This window comes from Sphaerodactylus townsendi, linkage group LG02, assembly GCF_021028975.2.
Source record: "Sphaerodactylus townsendi isolate TG3544 linkage group LG02, MPM_Stown_v2.3, whole genome shotgun sequence".
Classification (NCBI taxonomy): domain Eukaryota; kingdom Metazoa; phylum Chordata; class Lepidosauria; order Squamata; family Sphaerodactylidae; genus Sphaerodactylus; species Sphaerodactylus townsendi.
In genome coordinates this window covers 72,455,880-72,475,844 of record NC_059426.1, presented here as the reverse complement: position 1 = coordinate 72,475,844, position 19,965 = coordinate 72,455,880, and the positions used below count along the sequence as shown (strand labels likewise).

General features: G+C 42.6%; 2 protein-coding genes across 5 annotated transcripts; one reads left to right on the top strand and one right to left on the bottom strand.

Moving 5' to 3' along the window:
* Window positions 1–7,138, bottom strand: TMEM109 (transmembrane protein 109). Of its 4 annotated transcripts, none has more exons than XM_048485303.1 (4): window positions 6,925–7,138; window positions 4,301–4,426; window positions 2,703–2,805; window positions 1–1,405 (listed from the first exon to the last, which is right to left on the bottom strand). In XM_048485303.1, exons 2-4 carry the CDS (start codon window positions 4,391–4,393, stop codon window positions 1,098–1,100), a joined length of 504 nt encoding a protein of 167 aa, XP_048341260.1. In that variant the 5' UTR covers window positions 4,394–4,426; window positions 6,925–7,138; the 3' UTR covers window positions 1–1,097. The 4 variants fall into 4 exon arrangements, with proteins under 4 accessions (XP_048341260.1, XP_048341258.1, XP_048341257.1 ...); XM_048485301.1 differs by having other exon boundaries at window positions 4,301–4,548; window positions 6,925–7,136; XM_048485300.1 differs by lacking the exon at window positions 6,925–7,138 and adding an exon at window positions 6,614–6,913 and having other exon boundaries at window positions 4,301–4,548.
* PRPF19 (pre-mRNA processing factor 19) lies at window positions 7,070–18,503 on the top strand. The gene is made up of 16 exons (XM_048485299.1): window positions 7,070–7,253; window positions 10,916–11,065; window positions 11,549–11,625; window positions 11,959–12,100; window positions 12,225–12,298; window positions 12,391–12,453; window positions 13,068–13,109; window positions 13,254–13,328; window positions 14,405–14,480; window positions 14,791–14,900; window positions 15,096–15,251; window positions 15,373–15,442; window positions 15,627–15,712; window positions 16,121–16,291; window positions 17,785–17,890; window positions 18,033–18,503. Exons 1-16 carry the CDS (start codon window positions 7,235–7,237, stop codon window positions 18,128–18,130), a joined length of 1,515 nt encoding a protein of 504 aa, XP_048341256.1. The 5' UTR covers window positions 7,070–7,234; the 3' UTR covers window positions 18,131–18,503.
* Window positions 18,504–19,965: the final 1,462 nt, after the last annotated feature.

Sequence of the window (19,965 nt, the reverse complement as noted above, 5' to 3'; positions counted from 1 at the left end):
TGATCATTAAATAGCCTTTATTTGGAAAAGCATATAACAAAATACTCCATTGGTTTAAAATTGGCAAAATTTTAAAAATATACATAGTGGCAACTAATATGTTTAACACCAGAGTAGTACATTATGCCTCCTCAAAACAGTCATCAAGGGCACAAGTCTTCAGACCATGGGTTTGATAGTAGTGCTCAATAAACTCTATCTGGAGGGATGTGCTTTGTACATTCAATTCACTTTGTCTCTGGTTTATGGCTTATTTCCAACCAGGAAAGGCACATGAACATTATTTGCTGTGGATCATCAAATTTCCTCTTGCAGAACTAGAGTCCATAAGGAAACTTAATCTGGTCTTAGATTCATCAGACATCTTTGGCTTGTAGTGAACTGAATGATAAAAAGTTCTGTAAACACATACAACACCTTTATGTAACATTCTGATTTCCTCTGGTGCTGCTGTAAACAGAGCAGCCACCTTTTGCTTTGGGAAGGCACTTGGAACAGGGGGTTTGCTGTTAGATAAACCAACTGAGACACATTTAGACCCTCAAAGTATACCACAAAATGCCCCATTCTTGTCTTAGGCAGGCATGGTTATGGAAAAACACTTAAAAGTGCACTATTTTCATAGTGAGTAGCACTGTCACTCAAACATCAGGCCTTTCATTCTTTAAGAAGCAAAATGGTATTTTTAGAATCAGCCAGAAAATAACTCAGGTAGGTTGGCATGGTGAGTTTAGAAAGAGGCGTGACTGAAACAGAGAGGACTAGGATGGAGAAGGAGAGAGCCCCTCCTGAAGAACAAGTCTATAGAGTGACAAGTAGGAAGCTGTTACCATGTCAAGTGCATTCATTTTCCTGTACAGAAATTTCCTTCTGGGGTCACATGTTCCTGTATAGTTGTGGGAGACAGGATACAAGAAAACATCTATTTCTAGGAAGCAGTTATTGAATACACAAAGAAAAAAGTAGTCACCTCTTAAAGAAGGTATGTGAACATTATAGCTTCCTGTAAGTTTTATTCTTCATCCAAATGTTTAGGAGATGACCGCCTTTGCCTGCGTTGTAGTTCATCTAATTTACCTGTTGCAAGCTGCGCACTATTATTCCAGTTTCGTACCTCTAGCGGTGTGACTCCACCTAGGCCCCTCCAATAGAGCATATAGCATGAGTACGAGTAATAATAGAAGGGAAAGTTGAACAGAACGATCATGCACCATAGAGACAATGAACATGAAGCAGGACATGAAGATGACCAGCTTGAGGCCCCACAAGATGCGGCTCAAGATGCCGAGCACCAGATTCAGCAACAGTGACAGCAGCCAGTAGCCTATCAGAGCAGCCAGGCCCCAGAGAAGCAGTGTTTGCACTTGGTCAGGGCTCAGCTTCAGGAACTGAGTTGCATGATCCCCTGAATAGAGTTAAGAAAAGCAAATAATTACGTTACAAACCATTACAAGTACACCATCTAATAAGGTGCTGCTTTCATTATTATGGCAGAGAGTGAAGAAACATCAGAAGGTGCTGAAAGGAAACATTCCTCCATCGAACAGTTTAGTCAGACTGTTGCTACTATCAGGAATACAATGCAAGTCCCAAACTGGATTTTTTGCCCCGGGGGGGGGGGGGGGGGGGGGGGAGATGGGACACTGTATGCCCATTTTATTTTAACAATGTGAAGTACTTTTGTCCAGGAACTGGACACTAGAGGTCTATGGCATAGCACACGAGAGACTGAGAGATACTTGCAAATGTTACAAGAAGACCTACCACCAGTCCCAGCACACTGACAACTGAACTGAATGATGCAATTATTTTCAAACATTGTTACAATTTACATTTTCAGAATATTCTTTTTTAAAAAAAGGAAGTATAACCAATACCCTGTGATTTCAACTAAAATACACTTACACAGGACTTGCTTCCCAATATTATAACTTTTTTCTTCAAACACAGACTCTGACATATTTAAAAGTGTTAACCTAAGGCTGCTGAAAGGTATTGATAAAATAATAAGCAGGCTCATCAAATACAATAGCAAGCATTTAACAAGTTATTTTAGGCATATCTAAAATGCTGGACATATCGAATCGTATTTTTGACTTTCTGAAGTATGAACAGCACCTCTCCCTGCCGACGCCCCCCTACCCCAACCATCCTATCATAATGAACAGCATTCCAAAAGGTTCCAAGAGCAGTTTGCTGTGCAACAGGGGACTCCTGTGTGAGAAATATAGGCCTAGTGATTCTTTGTCTTATGGCCAGTGGAAAAAACCATAATGACTATACCTTAAGGATCGCAGACATAGTTATGCTGTGATTCTAAAGGACAGTTTAGCTGGAGAAAAAAAAATTAGGCATCAAAATGGGTTCAGGGTGATTTTTGTAAGCTAGAACTCTCTCACAGCCCATGGAGAGGCAGGCAATGGCAAACCACCTCCCAATATTATCTTGCCTTGAAAACCCTAGGGGTCACCATACGTCAGCTCTGACATCTTTACTCAGCTTCCAGTACAGTGAAATGGTAAACAGTGCAGTTGTGTCCATGTTTACTTAAAAGTATTTCCTACTGAGTTCGATAGGATAATTGCAAATAAGCAGGCATAACAGTGCAGCCTATATCATTCACATAGAAAGCAGGAATGACTATAGGCGGGGAGAAGTACAACGTTTAACACCTTCTGTTTCCATCCAAAAAGGTCTCTTACCATCAATGCCAAAGGAAGTCAGGAACTGTCCTGCAATTCGAGCCACGGCAAATAAACCTGAGGAGATCCCAGAGGATAATACCCAGAATGCGGAAGAGATATTCTGTAGGGAGAGGAAGGACAGACATAGGGATTGTCCACATGTCCCTGATTGCATCACTGCCAGCGTTAAAGTCTCAGTAACTCAGTGACACAATGCAATTCCTTCAGTTGTAATAATATTGCTGAAATAAGGGGGACACAAACAACAGGAGCTATGGAGTAAAAAAATAACTATGTACCAATTAAAGGCTAGCAACAATGAAACAGGATGTAGTTCTGTAGACTGAATTTAACTCTTAAACTACCTTCCCTCTACTTTATATGACAGCTTACAGTGAACTAGGAGTTTTTCTAACAGACACCATGCCAGGGCTATACTCGGTGGTGAGATTCTAATCCCTCAACCACCGGTTTCCCCGCACCCCACCCCCAGTTGTCACGCATGCTCCCTGCCACTGCCCACTTACCTGACTGCGCCTTCTAGACGGGGAAGGGGGGCAGCCAGCCACCAATTGGGCCGTGTGCCTCTGAGCCAGCTGCGCGGCCTTTGGGGGAGGAGGCCTGCTGGCGCCCAGCTGCAGCCAGGAACCAGTAGGCCTCTCCTGAAGGCTGTGCAGCCCGGCAGGTGTGCAGCTCGATCTGCAGCCAGCCAAGCCTGCCGATCAGATCGTGCGCTTCTGGGCTGGCAGTGCTGTCCTGTCTCTCCCTCTCTCAGGGTGGAGTATCAAGGGGCTTAACAACTGGTTCGCCCGAACCAGGCCGAACCCCACCACTGGCTATACTGCTGTCCCAAATATCAGCCTCCGTAAATAATAAAAGGTAATTAGATAGAACAGAAATTCTAGCATGCTTTATAACCCATGGTTATTAACATGGTTTATAACAGTACAGACAACTAGGCCTGAAGCAATGTATCATGGATGACAGAGCAAAAAAGGTTAGTCAAAGACAATGTGATAACCTAGGCTCTGGCTCACAAAAGCTTATGCTGCAACACTTTAAAGGCTGCTTCAAAATTCTGTTATTTTGGTTGCAGAGAGGTAATCCTGTTCACATGTCTGGAATGAATGGCAGAGATGATTTCCATAGATTATCAATGTTGGAACCAAAAAAGGTTTTTCTTTACATTAGACTAAGATTTTGTTTCAAATAAACATGATCAGAACATGAGTTTCTATACAGTAGAATACTGTAGATATAAACAATAAATAATTCAAAGAACCAGGAAAATGGAGCATGCAACCACCTACATCAACCTGCAAATATTAGTCAGTCTGCCTTTTAGCAGATGTTCATACACCGAAGAAGCAAGTGATCCAAGCCTCATATTAACAATCCCTGATTATAGAAAACTAGCAGATGCAAAAGACAAATTGGCTACAATCCTAGCTTTCCATAGGCAGGGGTAGTTTTTTGATATGGAAAGAGATTGCATTGATTCCCTGTATTCTGAAGTGGTTCAGTCCAAGGAAGGCAGAACCATTTGATTATTCTTTCCCAAGCATGCGGCTCAGCCCATATTTGTGCAACAACTAAACATGGAATTTCTTTCTTACTTCATTCAATATGAGAAAATTATCTGGCCCAAGAATATCTTCCAAGGTTTCCCTCGCTGCTCGAGTAATTTTGGACAGGAAGTCAGGCTGCATATTCTTCTCTCGCCAAGGTTCCCTCCGGTGATGCTGGCCATTCGCCATACCCACATGAAAGACAGCAAGAGACACCAGGATGGCAAAGGTTGGTCGTAGCAGGAGCTGGTGGCTACACCATAACGAGGGACCCCTCCTGCTCATCTCGTCAATTCCTGCAAATATAGTTTTAAGACAGTGCATTTATCTGAGACTCCAGAACATTTATTTAGCTCATGTTCACATCCACTTTGTCTAAAATATTCAGGATGACATACTTGAGTCTTCCATTTTATCACAACAGGTCCAACAGACTGAGAGAATGACTAGTCCAAGAACACCCATGAGTTTCATGGTGAGTGGCTATTTGAACACAGGATTTTATTTTATTGGGCATTTATACTGCCTTTCCCCAAGACTAGTCTAATACTCTAAACCAGGGGTCCCCAAACTACGGCCCGGGGGCCAAATGTGGCCCCCCCTGAGAGGTGCATTTCATCCCGACCCTGCCAGGCAGGCATGGCGGCGTATGAAGCTCCCATTCATGTGCAGTGTGAACTCGAGGGGAAGAGGAGGGAACTGGCCCCAAATCTGGCTAAGTTGATTGCAAATTGGCATGATGGTGCACTCCCAAATCTCCATGAATTTTTTCTGACCCAGAGTTGGAAACACTTTGTTACATGTGGCAATCGCCTGTTCCAGCCCTTCCCTCCTCGGCTACTCCATGTAGTATTGCTCTCAGGCTTTCTGTTCCACACCTCACTCCCATTGGCACTCCCAGCCAGGGCTGGTGAATCACTCGCTTTGGCTGCTAGGGAGGAAAGAACCCAGGAAGATACCTGATCCTGGGTTAGATGGAATGCTTCATTGGGAAAGTTCTGCTTTTTTTTTTTACAGGTGGGAAGGTATTCCACAGCCTCCCCAACAATACATTTGGAGCCCACCCTGGTGTAATTTTGACATACTTTGGTTACTGTCTCTAAAAAATAGGACCATGACAGAAAGAGAACATTGGAAAGGAATTGAAATCAAACATTTTACAATCATTTGTGCATAGGAATTTGTTCATAGTTTTTTTTAGTCCGGCCCTCCAACAGTCTGAGGGACAGTGAACTGGCCCCCTGTTTAAAAAGTTTGGGGACCCCTGCTCTAAACACTACAAAGAATGACAAACATGTTTATGACATCATAGACATACAAATGTACATTCTTAGGTTACAAAACCACCACCCCAGCAGTTATAAAGAGAAACCACAAGGAATGATGATTCAAAACAATAAATGCAAAAGAGAGAAATGCAGACTCCTAATCCAGGACGAATTATTAACTCTATCATACCATTCTCGACCCTCCATCTACAAGAAAAATGGATTGAATATGCACACAGAAATGAAAAAAAAATGTTCAAAGTGACCTGTACTAAGCAATGAGATGTGAACAACTGTGTGAAACAAGAGTGGTTATTGTGGAGACAGAAATGGAAATATATTGTCCTGGCAATATCTAGATCACAATGCAGAGGGAGTTCACTAATAGGAAGAAACAAAATCAGTGGAATTTTTTTTTAGACATCTCTCTCTCTCTGTGTAAAGTGCCATGAAGTCATAGCTAACTTAGGGTGACCCCATAGAGAGCCTTTAAATTAAGGAAGCAATCATATACCTACAAACACATTCAGGAGAGCCCATTGACATATATACCATTGTTATAGTTTATTTTAAAAGCAGCTTTATTATTAAAGCAGCTTCTTTCTACTGCAGTTTTCCTGAGACTCAGAAAGAAAGATGCATATTTTTAATACTGCAAGATACTCCACAATTAACAGCCCCCCCCCCCCCCAATTGCAAATAGCACACTTTGAAAGTAAATAGTAAGCGAGTCTAATAACGTGTTTTGCCAGCCAGGAGACCCTCCGTAATACCACTCGTTATTTACATGACTAATCCACAAGGGCTATAGCACAGTTCACCATTCCCAATCCTCCTTTTTTACAGTCTTGGGAACAGCAACACAACAAGCTAAAATAGAGACCCGCCTTCTCCAAACCTTTGAAACGATAACCTATTACAGGATAAAAATCCCAACTTCTGCAACCTCTTAAGACACAGTTGTAATTCCACAGCAAATAGGTTCTGCCCCATCTCGCCCCACCACTTCCCCCGATTCCACTCCCCGAGGAATTCAGCGGCACTTGACATGCTTCGCTCTGAACAGGAGGGGAAAAAAAAAAGATTCGCAGACCTCAAGGGAAAACAATGACAACTCAAGAAGTGGGACCCAGCCCGTTCTTTCTTCCTCGCCTGAAGCAAAGAAATAAACTATCCAGACCAGAAGTGAAAACCTTTATGTCTCTGCGGAGAGATTCAAATCCCGATCCAAGTCCACATGCATGCTGGGAAACGAAGTTCTTGCAACTCAAACTGGAGCACGCTGGGAGTTGTAGTTCTGAGCGCATCCCTCTTTCCTCGGTTTAGTTACGTGCACTCCCAATGTGCTTACGATTGCATATCGACAAGGGTAGTCCAAATTAAGGTGTGCATAGAGGCAATTACCCAGAAGCAGAGATTTCTATTCAGTCGACTACAGCTGCCCTCACTCGTCTGCTCTCAGGTCGGGAACTGTAGTTTAGGATCCTCACAATAGCGTCTCCGGATCCGGAAGTTGCTAATGGGAGTCTCGGCACTGCGTGCAGTGTATGCTGGGAGGAGTTTCCGTTCGGTGGCGGAGTCTCCCGCGCGCGCTGGGGTCTAGCGCGTGGTAGAGTTCGAAGGAGCCGTGTGGGGCTCCCGGAAGTAGAATCTCCCCCCCTCAATTGCGTGGCCCGGAAGCAGCCGTGGAGCTTATACTGAGGAGGCGCTCGCCATGTCTCTCATCTGCTCCAGTGAGTGGCCTTCTCCCGTTTTTTCCTGCTCGTAGACGCGAGCAGGCGGAAAGGAGGAGAGAGGAAAGCTGGCGGCTTCGGGCCGCGGCAATAGTTGGGAGGGGAAAGTGGACGCTACTGCTGTTTTATTCACTTAGAGGTCCTCTGCGTGGTGGGAGAAATCCTCCTCGGGCTCCGGCTTTCTGATTCCGTGCATTCATGCACAGATATACGGGCGCGTGTGTAACAAATGTGGGTGTGTGCATGGATGCAGTAGCACACCCTGAACGCCTAGTCAGGTTGGGGTGAAGAACTTGCTCTTATTGGGAACTAGGGTTACGGTTTAAGGGCACATGATGCATCCACCTTGGTAAAACTTAAGTATTTATGTTCAGTAGCTGGATGGGATGTCCCCTGGGAATCTTAAATTTACTTGTTTGAGTTCACGATGGGAGAAAAATGGAATACAAATATAGTAGTAGTAATAAAAATACTTAACAGTCTTCTTTTGAGGGCAGTCTGTTACTAGGCTGGAGCTTAAACAGTTTGCTGGATTGCCATTCTAGACCGATTTGTGTTTCATTTCTGGCAACAAAGCAGCAAGTGAACCTGATCTAAGATGGGAGTACTCAAGCCACTTAGGCCTTTGCTTGATAGGATAGCAGATGGATAGAGTTCTTTACACATTTTTTGTTTTGAGTCTTTACCATGAACAGAGATTCAGTGGTTGACCCCATTGTGAAATTGATCAGTTGCTAAATTGTCTTAGGTATTTGTAATTCTTATAGTTAATTTCAGTATTTATATCTCTTATAGTTGATTTTTAAAAAATAAACTAATTTAATTATTTACTTTAGTAGCATTTGGAAACAGCACATACTGTTTTGCAAAAACAAAATGCAATCTTGTGGCACTTTAAAGACTGTTAAGGCAGTGGTGGGATTCAGCAGCTTCACACCACTTCAGCAGAACTGGTTGTTAAAATGGAGCTTGTAAACAACCAATTGTTAAATTATTTGAATTCCACCACCAGAACCAGTTGTTGAATTATTTGAATCCCACTACTGTGTTAAGGTATACATTTGCCTTGGCTAACCCACAGCCAGTCTGTTAGCCTTTTAAGGTTTTGTTGTCTTCTAAATTTGTACAACACCCTAATGGCCCAATCCAGATGAGGGGAGCAGAATAGGATGTGTGAGCAGTGTGGGGACACCAACACATTTGTCCACTCTGCTGGCATGATGGGCAGGGAGAGCAAATGTGCCAGCAGTTGGGTGCCACAGACCTGTGTGACACCTAAACCCAGAAGGGCTCACCGCTTGGAGGCTACGTTGGTGTCTGGGAGCATGCTGGGGCAGGGGGAAGCTGGGGGCATTCCTGGGTCTAGAGACAACCGTGTGTAGCTTCTACTTGGCTTTCAGCCTGAGAATGCCCCATGCAGCCCTCTGACTTATTCCATGGAAGCAGGTGGTGTAAATCATTAGTTCCAGTGGAGCTTTTCAGGTCAGGTCAGCAGTGGTTTTTTCCCTTCCTAATGCTTGCTGCACCACCCAGGGGTCCATTGGAGACAGCTCAGTGCCACCTCCCCTGAGTCATCCCTGGCAGAGTTCCCCTCCATCTGGATTGGGCTGTAAGTGTCTTGTAGAAAAATGGAATACAAGTATAGTAAATAAAAAGGGGGCACAATGCTGCTGCTGCCATTCCTGGAATTTGTTACAGAATTTGATGAAATCTTCAGAATAGCTCTGCAGCTGTTTCTGTTTTTGAATGGGAAAGTAGAGCTATCTTATGTTGTAAAACCAGATTCAGTTATATTATTTGAGGCAGTCATAGTGCAAGTGACACTGTCAGTTACTTTGTAACTGAGATTATTTCATGAGCTTAGAATTTTACATAGGTTTTTTTCTCTGTTATACATCAATCTCTGATCAGCCATTTAAATCAAATTATCATTTTAATTCTAGTTTACTATTGCATCATAACTAGGAAAGAAACATGTTAGGGTAATCTATAACAGCAAAAACCTTTTAATGCATGCCTGCATCTTGAAATACAATATTTCATAAATATTGTTGGCACTGCGGCATTTATTTTTTAGTGAATCTGGATACCAAAACTCTGTTCTGTGTACAATTGTGTATTTTTACTAAAAGATCAACCAAAGATCACCAAAATGACCTTATGTGCTCAATTTCATAACACAACCTGCTAGAGAGGACTTAAGCCTTCTGGTATCTTAACCCTATGCTGTTTAAATTGATGGTTGTCTACAAGCCTGTACCTTAAGGCATTAAAAATTACCTGTGGGTGTGACTTGTATGCATGATATGCCTCTTCCAACACTTCAGGCTTAAAAAAACTTATCACATGCACAGTCTCTTAATTCTCTTGGGCAACTACAACAACTACAATGTTAATTTAGAAAAAATAGTGTCTGTAATTCAACTGAGATCACAATAGTAAGCCATATCAATAAATAGGGATATTGAATTATTCCATATAACCTTGTACTCTTCAACAGTATATTGTTATTGCACATGAGGCGTCATGGTAATTGTGAACAAAATTAATCACATGCAGTGCATACTATTATATAAACAAAAAAATGTACATCCTTGGCAGTTACTGTTATGACTTTTTCTAATCAAAATCCAATTCTGAACGATCAGTGTTTCCCATTCGACACTTTCGTTTTTAGCATTGGATCCAAAGAACCATTAGTGGAGTCGAACATTCCCACTTCCACTTCCTGCTAGTGCCCATGGAGTCCTTTGAAATTCTGCTTTTGGGGATTCTGGGACCCTCATGAACTTCATAGAGGGTGAAGGAAGGTCCTTAGTGAGTTGGGAGAAATGGTGAAAAGTCTCCTCCCTGTCCACAAGTTCAGTTGCCATTTTGCTGGTGGAACATCTCTTTTGATTCTAACCCTAAAATTGAAGATTTGCATGGATACAGCAAGCTTCTCTGTTCTCCCATCAGTCAGCATGGTTCTTAAATTGGTGTATGCATTTCCAAACGCAGACTACTTTTTTATATACATCAGAAGATGGAGGCATCTAAGAAGAAGAAGAAGAGTTTGGATTTATATTCCCCCTTTCTCTCCTGCAGGAGACTCAAAGGGGCTTACAATCTCCTTGCCCTTCCCCCTCACAACAAACACCCTAGGTAGGTGGGGCTGAGAGAGCTCCGAGAAGCTGTGACTAGCCCAAGGTCACCCAGCTGTGGGAGTGTACAGGCTAATCTGAATTCCCCAGATAAACCTCCACAATTCAGGCAGCAGAGCTGGGAATCAAACCCAGTACCTCCAGATACACGAGCTCTTAACCTCCTACGCCACAGGCAAAGGGTATTACAAATTGTTTATCCTTGTAGAATATAAGAATTGTAATTTCCTAAGGCTGGAGATTGTCTAAATGATTATTGGAAAACATTTTGAGAGAGTAAAAACCATAAAATCCACGTTTGGCAAATTCTGGAGAGTCTTCTTAGTATGTAAATGGTATTTTTTTAAAAAAATTGTCTTGAAAAGAATTTTACTTCTAGTATTAAAAGAGACCATATTTCAAGAGAGGAGACTCCCTTTCATTTCCCTCAACAGTTTAATTTTCCATTGGAAAATGTTGGGTGAGGTGCTATGTGGGAGTTTAATGTTTATGCCATTTTTTCCAACTCTCTCCTTGTAGTTTCTAATGAGGTGCCAGAGCATCCCTGTGTATCCCCAGTCTCGAACCACATCTATGAGCGAAGACTGATTGAAAAGTATATTGCAGAGAATGGAACTGACCCAGTGAATAATCAGCCATTGTCTGAAGAGCAGCTCATAGACATTAAAGGTGAGGAGGCTTACAGTCAAGTTTCTTAAGTGTCCTTTTTTGTGATGCTTTGGGGAGAATGTTTGTCGTCTCTGTCTCAGAATTCTTGAAAACTGATTGTTGGCTGATAGAAGGGTACTATGCATGAACAGTAGGAACAGTTCCCTAGAAGTCAAGCCTCTGCTGTGCTAAAGGTTATGAACTGCTCATCATGAGGTGATAAATGCTTCCACTTCGTGTCGTCTTTCTTAGACCGTATGTGCCTGCATGTCCTGCAACTTACCCTTCCGCATTCCTGCTTGTTATCTCAGTGTATGTCTGGGATGCGGAAGGAGCCTAAGGACAAGAATGTCATTTTGGAATGGCACTGGGGGCTGCAGCTGGACTGCTTGCCAGGCTTATGCTATTTATGAACAGCTGGTTTATCCATCTTTGGTTGTAAAGGTGGCAGGTTGGTAAGACAACAGACGAAAGTTAATGCTTACTTGAGTATGTTATTTGCAGTCGCCCACCCAATTCGGCCAAAGCCACCCTCTGCTACTAGCATCCCAGCAATTCTGAAGGCACTTCAAGATGAATGGGTGAGTATCTCTCTAACTATTGTATTGAGTAGAAATTCTTCATCTGTTCACTGATAGAACCGCAAGTTTACTTTCTGCTTTTCAGCAGAAGCAGAGACCTTCATGTGCAATTTGTTCAATTATGCTGAGGTTTCTGTCCTATTTAGAATGAAAGAAAGCAAGACACTGCTATATTGGAATGTTTGGGCAATGACGAAGGAGATTTCTGAGCCATGAATGGTTTAATCGTTGGCAAAAATTAGTTAATGCAGAGCTAGGGCAAGACATCAGATAAACGGCTCTGTCACTGCACCATAACCCCCCTCTCCCAATAACCCATCTACCCTTCTTCAGGATGCTGTCATGCTGCATAGTTTCACACTTCGGCAGCAGCTGCAGACCACACGTCAGGAACTCTCTCATGCTCTGTACCAGCATGATGCTGCCTGTCGTGTCATTGCCCGTCTCACCAAAGAGGTGACTGCTGCAAGAGAAGGTGAGGCATTGAGATGGTAATCCAGCCCTCAGTGGTATCTGAGGGTTCCTGTATTCGTCCTTCATTTCACTTCTATTTTAACCTACAAAACTACTTTTTTCTCTTTGTTTTTGGTCCCACACAGCTCTAGCAACTCTGAAACCACAGGCTGGTCTCATTGTCCCCCAGGCTGTACCTTCTGCACAGCCAAATGCTGTGGTAAGGTCCACATATCTGTCTGTCTCTGAATCTTATATTCATGCTCTGTTTTCTTTCTCTGCACTCACAAGCTCTTTCTTTTCTCCTTGCAGGGTGCTGGTGAGCCAATGGACTTAGGAGAACTGGCAGGAATGACCCCAGAGATTATCCAGAAGGTAAAAGTCAAATTTGGCTCAAAATTCTCCAGACATCTTTGCTCTAGCTCAGGGGTAGGGAACCTTTAACACTCAAAGAGCCATTTGGACCCGTTTTACATGGGAAAAGAAAACACTTGGAGCCGCAAATAATTTTTGATATTTAAAATAAAGATAACACTGTATATATTGGGTTTTTTTTTTACCTTTTACTCTGCTCATTCTGAGAAGCGCATGGATGCGTCTGCCCTGCTGCCTGCAGGGCAGGCAAGAATGGGGCCAGCGGCTTGGCCTCGCCGGCCGCCAGGAAAGCGCCCACCCCGCTCCAATGGGGCAGGCGAGAGGGGAAGCCTGTGGCGGCACCCAGCCGGCTGCGGGCAGTTGGTGCGCCTGCCTTGGCTCGTGGAGCCGCAGTGCAAGGGCAGAAGAGCCGCATGCGGCTCTTGAGCCGCAGGTTCCCTACCCCTGCTCTAGCTCTTGTTATGCTGTCTGCAAGCTTCAGAGCTGACTGTGTTCCAGATCGCTGTGTTTTCCTTTCTAGATTACAGTAGCAGTGTCAGGTTGTCCCATGTCATTTGATGCTGTAATATGCCAAATTTGAGTACAGTTTGTCCTAATAATGTTTTATCTTGCAGCTTCAAGATAAAGCCACAGTGCTGACCACAGAGCGTAAAAAGGTAAGTGTCTGTTTCTGAAAGTTTTACAGGAAGGAGAAGCAGCAAGTAGTTCTGTAGTGTGTATTGAAAGGAGTTGCTGCTCCTAGTCTAGACTGACAGAATATTCCTGTTCCAGCATAATGACTTTTGTATTTGTTATGCCAGAGAGGAAAGACTGTGCCGGAGGAATTGGTGAAGCCTGAAGAACTAAGCAAATACCGTCAAGTGGCTTCTCATGTGGTGAGTACAGCGCTCTTGATTCATAGTGGAAGTTGCCTTGAGGAATCAGGTGCTCTAAGACACAAGCTTTCTAAATTTTACTGAATGCCTATTGCAGACATGTAATTGAGCTCCTGGTCTGCAGTCCAATTAACCCACTTTTTACTATCATTGCTGGTGAGCCCACTGCAAGCTTATCGGCTGAGGCACACACCCCGCCCATGCCGTTCTGCACTCGTGAGCCTACTGCAGGATTTCCAGCCCCCACCCCACCCCCCGCTGTTCTGGACTGACAAGCTCAAAGTGCTGATCTGGGTTGTGGGCTCACCAGCTGAGACAGCCATTCCTCCCCAGTGCCGACCCCCTCTCCCAGTGCCATTCTGGGCTGGTGAGTCTGCTGAAATCTCACCAGTGGAGGCAGCCACTTCTCACCCAGTGCTGACCACCTCCCCCAGTCCTGGTCTGATCTGGCAAGCCTATTGCAGGCTCGACAACCAAGGCAGGCACCCCATTGGCCTTTATAACAAACGAGTTTGACACTCCTGCTCTAACCTCTACTGATCCTGGGAGCAGTGTAGCCTGGCTAAGTCTATGGTGTATGAATTCCATGTTTCTGTTGGAGTAGGATGCTCATCTCCAAGCCCCTGTAAACCAGTGGTGTTCTGTGCTTTTTACCAAAGCCAGTTCAGCATAATGTCTCATAACTGGGAATTACTGTTGTCTGCCTGATTGATTCTACTGTTCTGGAAGTAATTTCAAGCTTACTTATGTTTTAATCTTATTCAAGGAAATCAGTTTGTTCTCCTCACTAAGCATACTAGGATGCCCTTGTTGCTTTTGTTACTGATGGTGCAAGCATGGACTTGAGTCTGTGGTAGGAAGTCTGTCACTGATATCAAATCAAAAGGTGTACCTGTCCTATCAAGGGGAACAGCAGGTTGCAGAAACTCTGGCACAAAGCCAAATACCTGGGAATGGTTATTCATTTGCTTTGTAAGGGCTTCTTATGTTGCTTGGCAGTTGATGAGATGAAGCCATTGGGACTTTCCCCGCTTTTGGCCTGGAATGTTAATCTCATCACTGTTGCTTTTGAATAGGGACTGCACAGTGCCAGCATCCCAGGCATCCTTGCTCTTGACCTGTGTCCTTCCGACACTAACAAGATCCTTACAGGTATGTTAAGGCTTTTATGTGTCAGTCTTTCTCTTGAGTTTTTCTGTGTCAGGATAGTGGGAGCCATGGAGGCATCTCTGTTTTTCGCTTTGACTGAAAAGTGTGATAGTTTGAGATATTGCTGCTGTCTTTAAAAAGTCCTGATTCCATGAGGTTATACTTTATTATATGGCTGTGGGCCATTCTCAGCCAGCGTATGTTCTGGGACAGCCAGTGTTGAAGGAATGGATGGCCATCTTTTTTTTTCTCCCTTGCCCTCCTGACTGAGTGCTGAGCCAGTGATTTCTCAGCATCCTCTTTTATGTTCCAGGTGGAGCAGATAAAAATGTTGTTGTATTTGACAAGAGCTCAGAGCAGATCCTGGCAACCCTCAAAGGCCACACCAAGAAAGTCACTAGTGTGGTGTTCCACCCATCCCAGGTAAGGACTATAGACTGCAATCACAGCTTTTTCTTTGAAATTATCTCACCAACTTTCATGCCTCCTGGAGCTATTCTTTGATCTTTCTCAAGCCTTCAACAAGCTGGGCTGACTTTTAAGCTTTTCTTTCTGTTTCTAATTAAGCCCAATTGATTATGTGTAATTATCAAAGTGCTTTCTTTTTTCTTCTTCCAGGAGCTTGTGTTCTCAGCTTCTCCAGATGCCACTATCCGGATCTGGTCAGTCCCCAGTACTTCATGCGTGCAGGTTGTGCGTGCCCATGAGAGTGCTGTGACGGGTTTGAGTCTCCATGCCACAGGTGACTATCTGCTGAGCTCCTCTGATGACCAGGTGAGATGAGGACCAAATAAGTTCATGCCTAGATTGGTTTAGACAGTCATGATCAGGTACCTGCAAAATGAATAGACAGTTCTTTATCCTATACCAACTCAGCCTTTTTTCTCTTTCTCAGTATTGGGCCTTCTCAGACATCCAGACTGGCCGTGTCCTCACCAAGGTCACAGATGAAACTTCTGGCTGTGGTAAGGACTCTGCATTTTGCCTTTAGCCTTGCAGCTTCTGTGTGACATTGCTGGGGGAGTGTAGAGCTTCCAAATTTGATGTGATTTATGGGAGCAAGAATGCTAGATGGAGGCTTTTCCATCTTGTTGAATGCTGGACTCCTGGTGACTTCTCTGGTGATACAGTCTTCTTTTTTCTTGGCAGCTCTCACCTGTGCTCAATTCCATCCTGATGGACTTATTTTTGGAACAGGGACTATGGACTCTCAGATTAAGATTTGGGACTTGAAGGTAAAATATATTCGTGCATATTCAAACTTACCTACTGTGTGTGAAAATACTGTGTATGAAAACTGCAACATCACCTGGTTTAAAAGGCACTTCCAGTTAATTTTTAATTTTAGTTGATCGGGCTATTTTAATTAACATTCTTTAGGGGAGTCCCTTGCTCGGATACTTAAAATTTGTCCCTCCATCTCTGAACTTCTTCATCAACTTTTAAGTTATTTGGGGACACTTAAAAGTTGAATGCTGGTGCCACTGCTAAGATGAACTTAGTTCCACATGCCAAGTAGAAAATGTCAGGGGAAATTATTCGCAGGACAGGCAGGCATGGGGCAGAGTAGTACCAGGTTGCTGCTTTCTACCATAGTATGTCTTAACATGTCCCTAATCACTCTGGCTGTCTTCCTCTCTCAGGAGCGGACAAATGTGGCAAACTTCCCAGGGCATTCAGGCCCTATTACCAGTATTGCCTTCTCTGAGAATGGTTACTACCTGGCCACAGCTGCGGATGATTCTTCTGTCAAACTGTGGGATCTGCGCAAGCTGAAGAACTTCAAGACACTGCAACTAGACAATAATTTTGAGGTTTGTGTGATCTTTTTGTCCCCTAAATAGAGCTGATTTGATTTAAATCGAATCAATTAAATAGCTAATCAGCAGATTCAAATCATGGTTTTCTACATAAAGATTCATTCTTGGTGACATAATCTTAGTATTTACAACCAGATGAAGGTTTCATTTTTAGAATAATGCCTGCCTTACCCATAAGTAGAGGAACTTCATTATAATATTCCCAAACTGGATCTCTTTTATGGCCTGCTGCCATTACAGATTTTCACCTTCAGGGAGAGAATAACGTGAAAAACCTCAAAATATACACGTAACAATCCCAAGACTTGTGGAATAATCTGCTCAAAATGTTTCACTTTCATTTTTATTGCTTGTTCCTCACACTTCATTCCTTGTATTGATCTGTTTTACTCCATACAATCTTTTATTCATTGAACTTCTTGAGACGTAACACTTAAGAGGTAAAGGATTGATTCTGCGATTCTCTGGAAGGAATAAGGGCTTTTTCACAACTCTTGTGAAAAAGAGGCGTGTTATCTCTGCAGACACAAATTCACAGTTTTGAGCACTGTACAACCAAGTGTGTGTGATAATATCTTCTAGGTGAAAATTCTAACCAAAATATTACAAAAATATCTGGAAGAGCATGAAATTGTGAATAGATTAATAGAATTCATTTACCAAATTTTAAAAAAAATAATTTTATTTTCTAACAAAAGACAAACAAAATATATAAACAAAAACTCACAACCTACTACACACCTTATATTGTCTTTATAATTTTTAATTATACAGAAGAAGTTAGATGACAGAAAAACAAGAAAAATTACAAGGATAATAAACAGAAAACTGAAACACAACAACTGAATGGAACTTAATATTCTAACAAATTCTAATAAATTAACATATAAACATAATACCACTTTGAGAGAGAGTCTTCTATCTTCTTTAATCTCATCTAGCATTTTATTCTTAGATTATTTCATTAATACCCGCTGATATGTATCAATTTAACATGCTTACAACCTTAACTATTAACATATTTACATTATATTCTAATGGTTACAATCTGCTGTTTTCTTTAGATTTAAAACCCTGCCACTACTTCTCTATTTGAATATATTTTCAAAAGATAGTGCATAAAAGGTTTCCAGTTTCCTAAAAAAATTGTTCCAACTATTGTCTCTTAATAGTCCTGCCAACTTCACCATTTCTGAATGTTCTGTAACCTTCAGAATCATTGATTTTTATCTACCTTTGCCCCCCAAGTATTTTTAGTTCCTCTAATTTGCAGGCTAAAGGTAGCTGGAATTCCTCCTTGTACTTGGAGTTCTTCTGTCTGCTTTCAAAGCATGCTGTGGTTGTTATACACCCCTCTGGTAGTAGCTAGCACTACATATCGCTTCGCTTTTTGTTCCCTCTTGGCTGGTGCATGAGGTTCTACACTTGGCTGAGAGTGTGGCTTAATGACAATATGTGCATCTCAAATCCTTATTCCTTCTTTTCAGGTGAAATCTCTTATATTTGACCAGAGTGGCACCTATCTGGCCCTGGGTGGCACTGATGTCCAGGTGTACATCTGTAAGCAGTGGACAGAGGTTCTTCACTTCACAGGTGAGAAGCTGGGACCCCATATTGCATTGTGAAAAGACAAGTGTTGGCAGATGGTTCAAAGAGACAAGTGTGGGGAGGGTTGTTTTATTTGGAGAAACATGCAAGGGAGTAATTTTCTATCAAATCCTTTATTTTTTTACAGAGCATAGCGGCCTGACGACAGGAGTGGCCTTTGGGCACCATGCTAAGTTTATTGCTTCAACAGGCATGGACAGAAGCCTGAAATTTTACAGCCTGTAGCCTCTGCTTCCTGTATGTGAAAGAAGTGGAGCCTGTTCTTCACTGTAGAGTTAAAAATATTTGGGGAACCATAGGGCACAAGGGGTGGGGTGGGAGGTGGGGAGGCTGGATGGAATTTAGGGTACCTTCATAGCTTTTCTGTTGGCTCAGGCTGCCCATAGAATGAAATGATGAGCTCTCTTTGAAATGGATTTGTTTTCCTCTTCCATATTTGTTCTTCCTCCAGCTTTGTTTGTGCTGTGATTGTACCAATATTGAGTCAGACCCATCCAGTGAAGGGTGGTGGCAGGGACGAGGATGGAGGGGATGGGGGAGATGTGTAGGGGTTTTTTTGTAAGCAGCTCTCTAGTTTCATTAAAAAACTATAACAACTTGTGTGGCTTTGAGTAGGATTACTAGATTGTGCATTGAAGTTAAAAAATATGTGACCCTCCCTTCTGGAAGTAAGTATCAGATTGATTTGCCCATAACAATAGAAAACTGCCATTTGCTAAATATGTAGGTTAAAATATTATGATTATTAGCAAATGCTGAAAGTAGGCTATTACTAGATCTCCCTTGAGATGGAACTGAATGTAGCCCTCAGTGACTATAATGCATCCAACTGGAAATATGGCACAAGCTACCTGGGATAAGAACTGCCCCTATTCCTTTCTTTACAAATCTGTTATAATGGGACTGTTGCCTCTTGCTGCTCTGAGAACTGGTTTGGTCCTGTCCAAGGGATACTGCCATCCTCTCCTTCTAGTGGGCTGTCATTCTTGGTAATATATTACTAAAACAGGGTGAAGGTTGAATGAACTTCCCCTACTAATGTGAACTTATAGTGACAGTAAAGAATTAACTAATTTCACTTGAAGTAGGGGTCTGATGGTCTGGAATTACATGAGTGATGTGCTTCCGTCTGTAATCTTCTTTCAGAAACCATTAAACAGGAGTTAGGCCAAAAATCATATATGGTAAATTGGTTTCAATGCTATGTAAACAGTATTCATTCCACATACATGTGAGGATAAAATAAGAGATGAGGGGAATGATATAAACTCCTTTGGGTCCTCATAGAAGAAAAAGGCAGCGAATAAATTAAGTAAATTACATTTTCTGATGTTCTGTATTACAGGAAGCTTCTCTTACACATGCTGGTCAGTTTATCTACTAGTTTCTCAATTTGTAAGCTATTGTCTGCTTTCTATCAGTCCTTATCAGCATAAGGACTTGTGGAAGGTGTAACAGGGTTTTGAAGCTCAGACTCCCTTTTTGGAGTCTGCCTCACTCCCACTCTCCCCAGAGAAATAAAAGGAGGAACCTCTGACCAAAATGGAGGGGAAACTCTGCAAGAGAGAGTGTTGGCCCATATGCTGACAGACACCTCCCTTTGTAGGCACACTGAAAAAAAAATAGACTGGAACTTCGGGTAACATGAAACAGAATTTGTAAAGTTTATTCTGCTAGAAATGAAGGCTTCTCAGTTGACTTGAGAGGTTTTAAACACTTGTTGATTACAGAAAGTAAAGAGCTTCTACTTGCGAGGTTAATCAGTCAGTTACAATAAAGTTTTCTGTTTGGTCACACGTAGGTGGCCAATATACTACTACTCTTAAAGAGGTTCTGGTTCTTAAGCTTTCTCAACCACACAGGTTCTATTTTACTTCAGCTTTCTTTCACAGATGTTTCAGCTTTTAGTTGTTACACACAGAGACACTAGATTCTCTCTGATCCACACCCTTTCTAGTTCACACAACCACCCAAGTCTTAAGACTGGAAGGACTCTGGCTCGACATTCACCACCTTCCCTTGCAGTCCCCTGGTAAGGCCTAACTGACCCCTTTATGGAC

Coding starts and splice junctions, on each gene's coding strand:
- PRPF19 (XM_048485299.1), top strand. Junction 11,626..11,958: donor AGGCACTTCAAGATGAATGG/GTGAGTATCTCT, acceptor ACCCTTCTTCAG/GATGCTGTCATGCTGCATAG. Junction 13,110..13,253: donor TGACCACAGAGCGTAAAAAG/GTAAGTGTCTGT, acceptor TTGTTATGCCAG/AGAGGAAAGACTGTGCCGGA.
- TMEM109 (XM_048485301.1), bottom strand. CDS start 4,537: ATGAGCAGGAGGGGTCCCTCGTTATGGTGTAGCCACCAGCTCCTGCTA. Junction 2,806..4,300: donor ATTTTCTCATATTGAATGAA/GTAAGAAAGAAA, acceptor CTCTCCCTACAG/AATATCTCTTCCGCATTCTG. Junction 1,406..2,702: donor GACTTCCTTTGGCATTGATG/GTAAGAGACCTT, acceptor AACTCTATTCAG/GGGATCATGCAACTCAGTTC.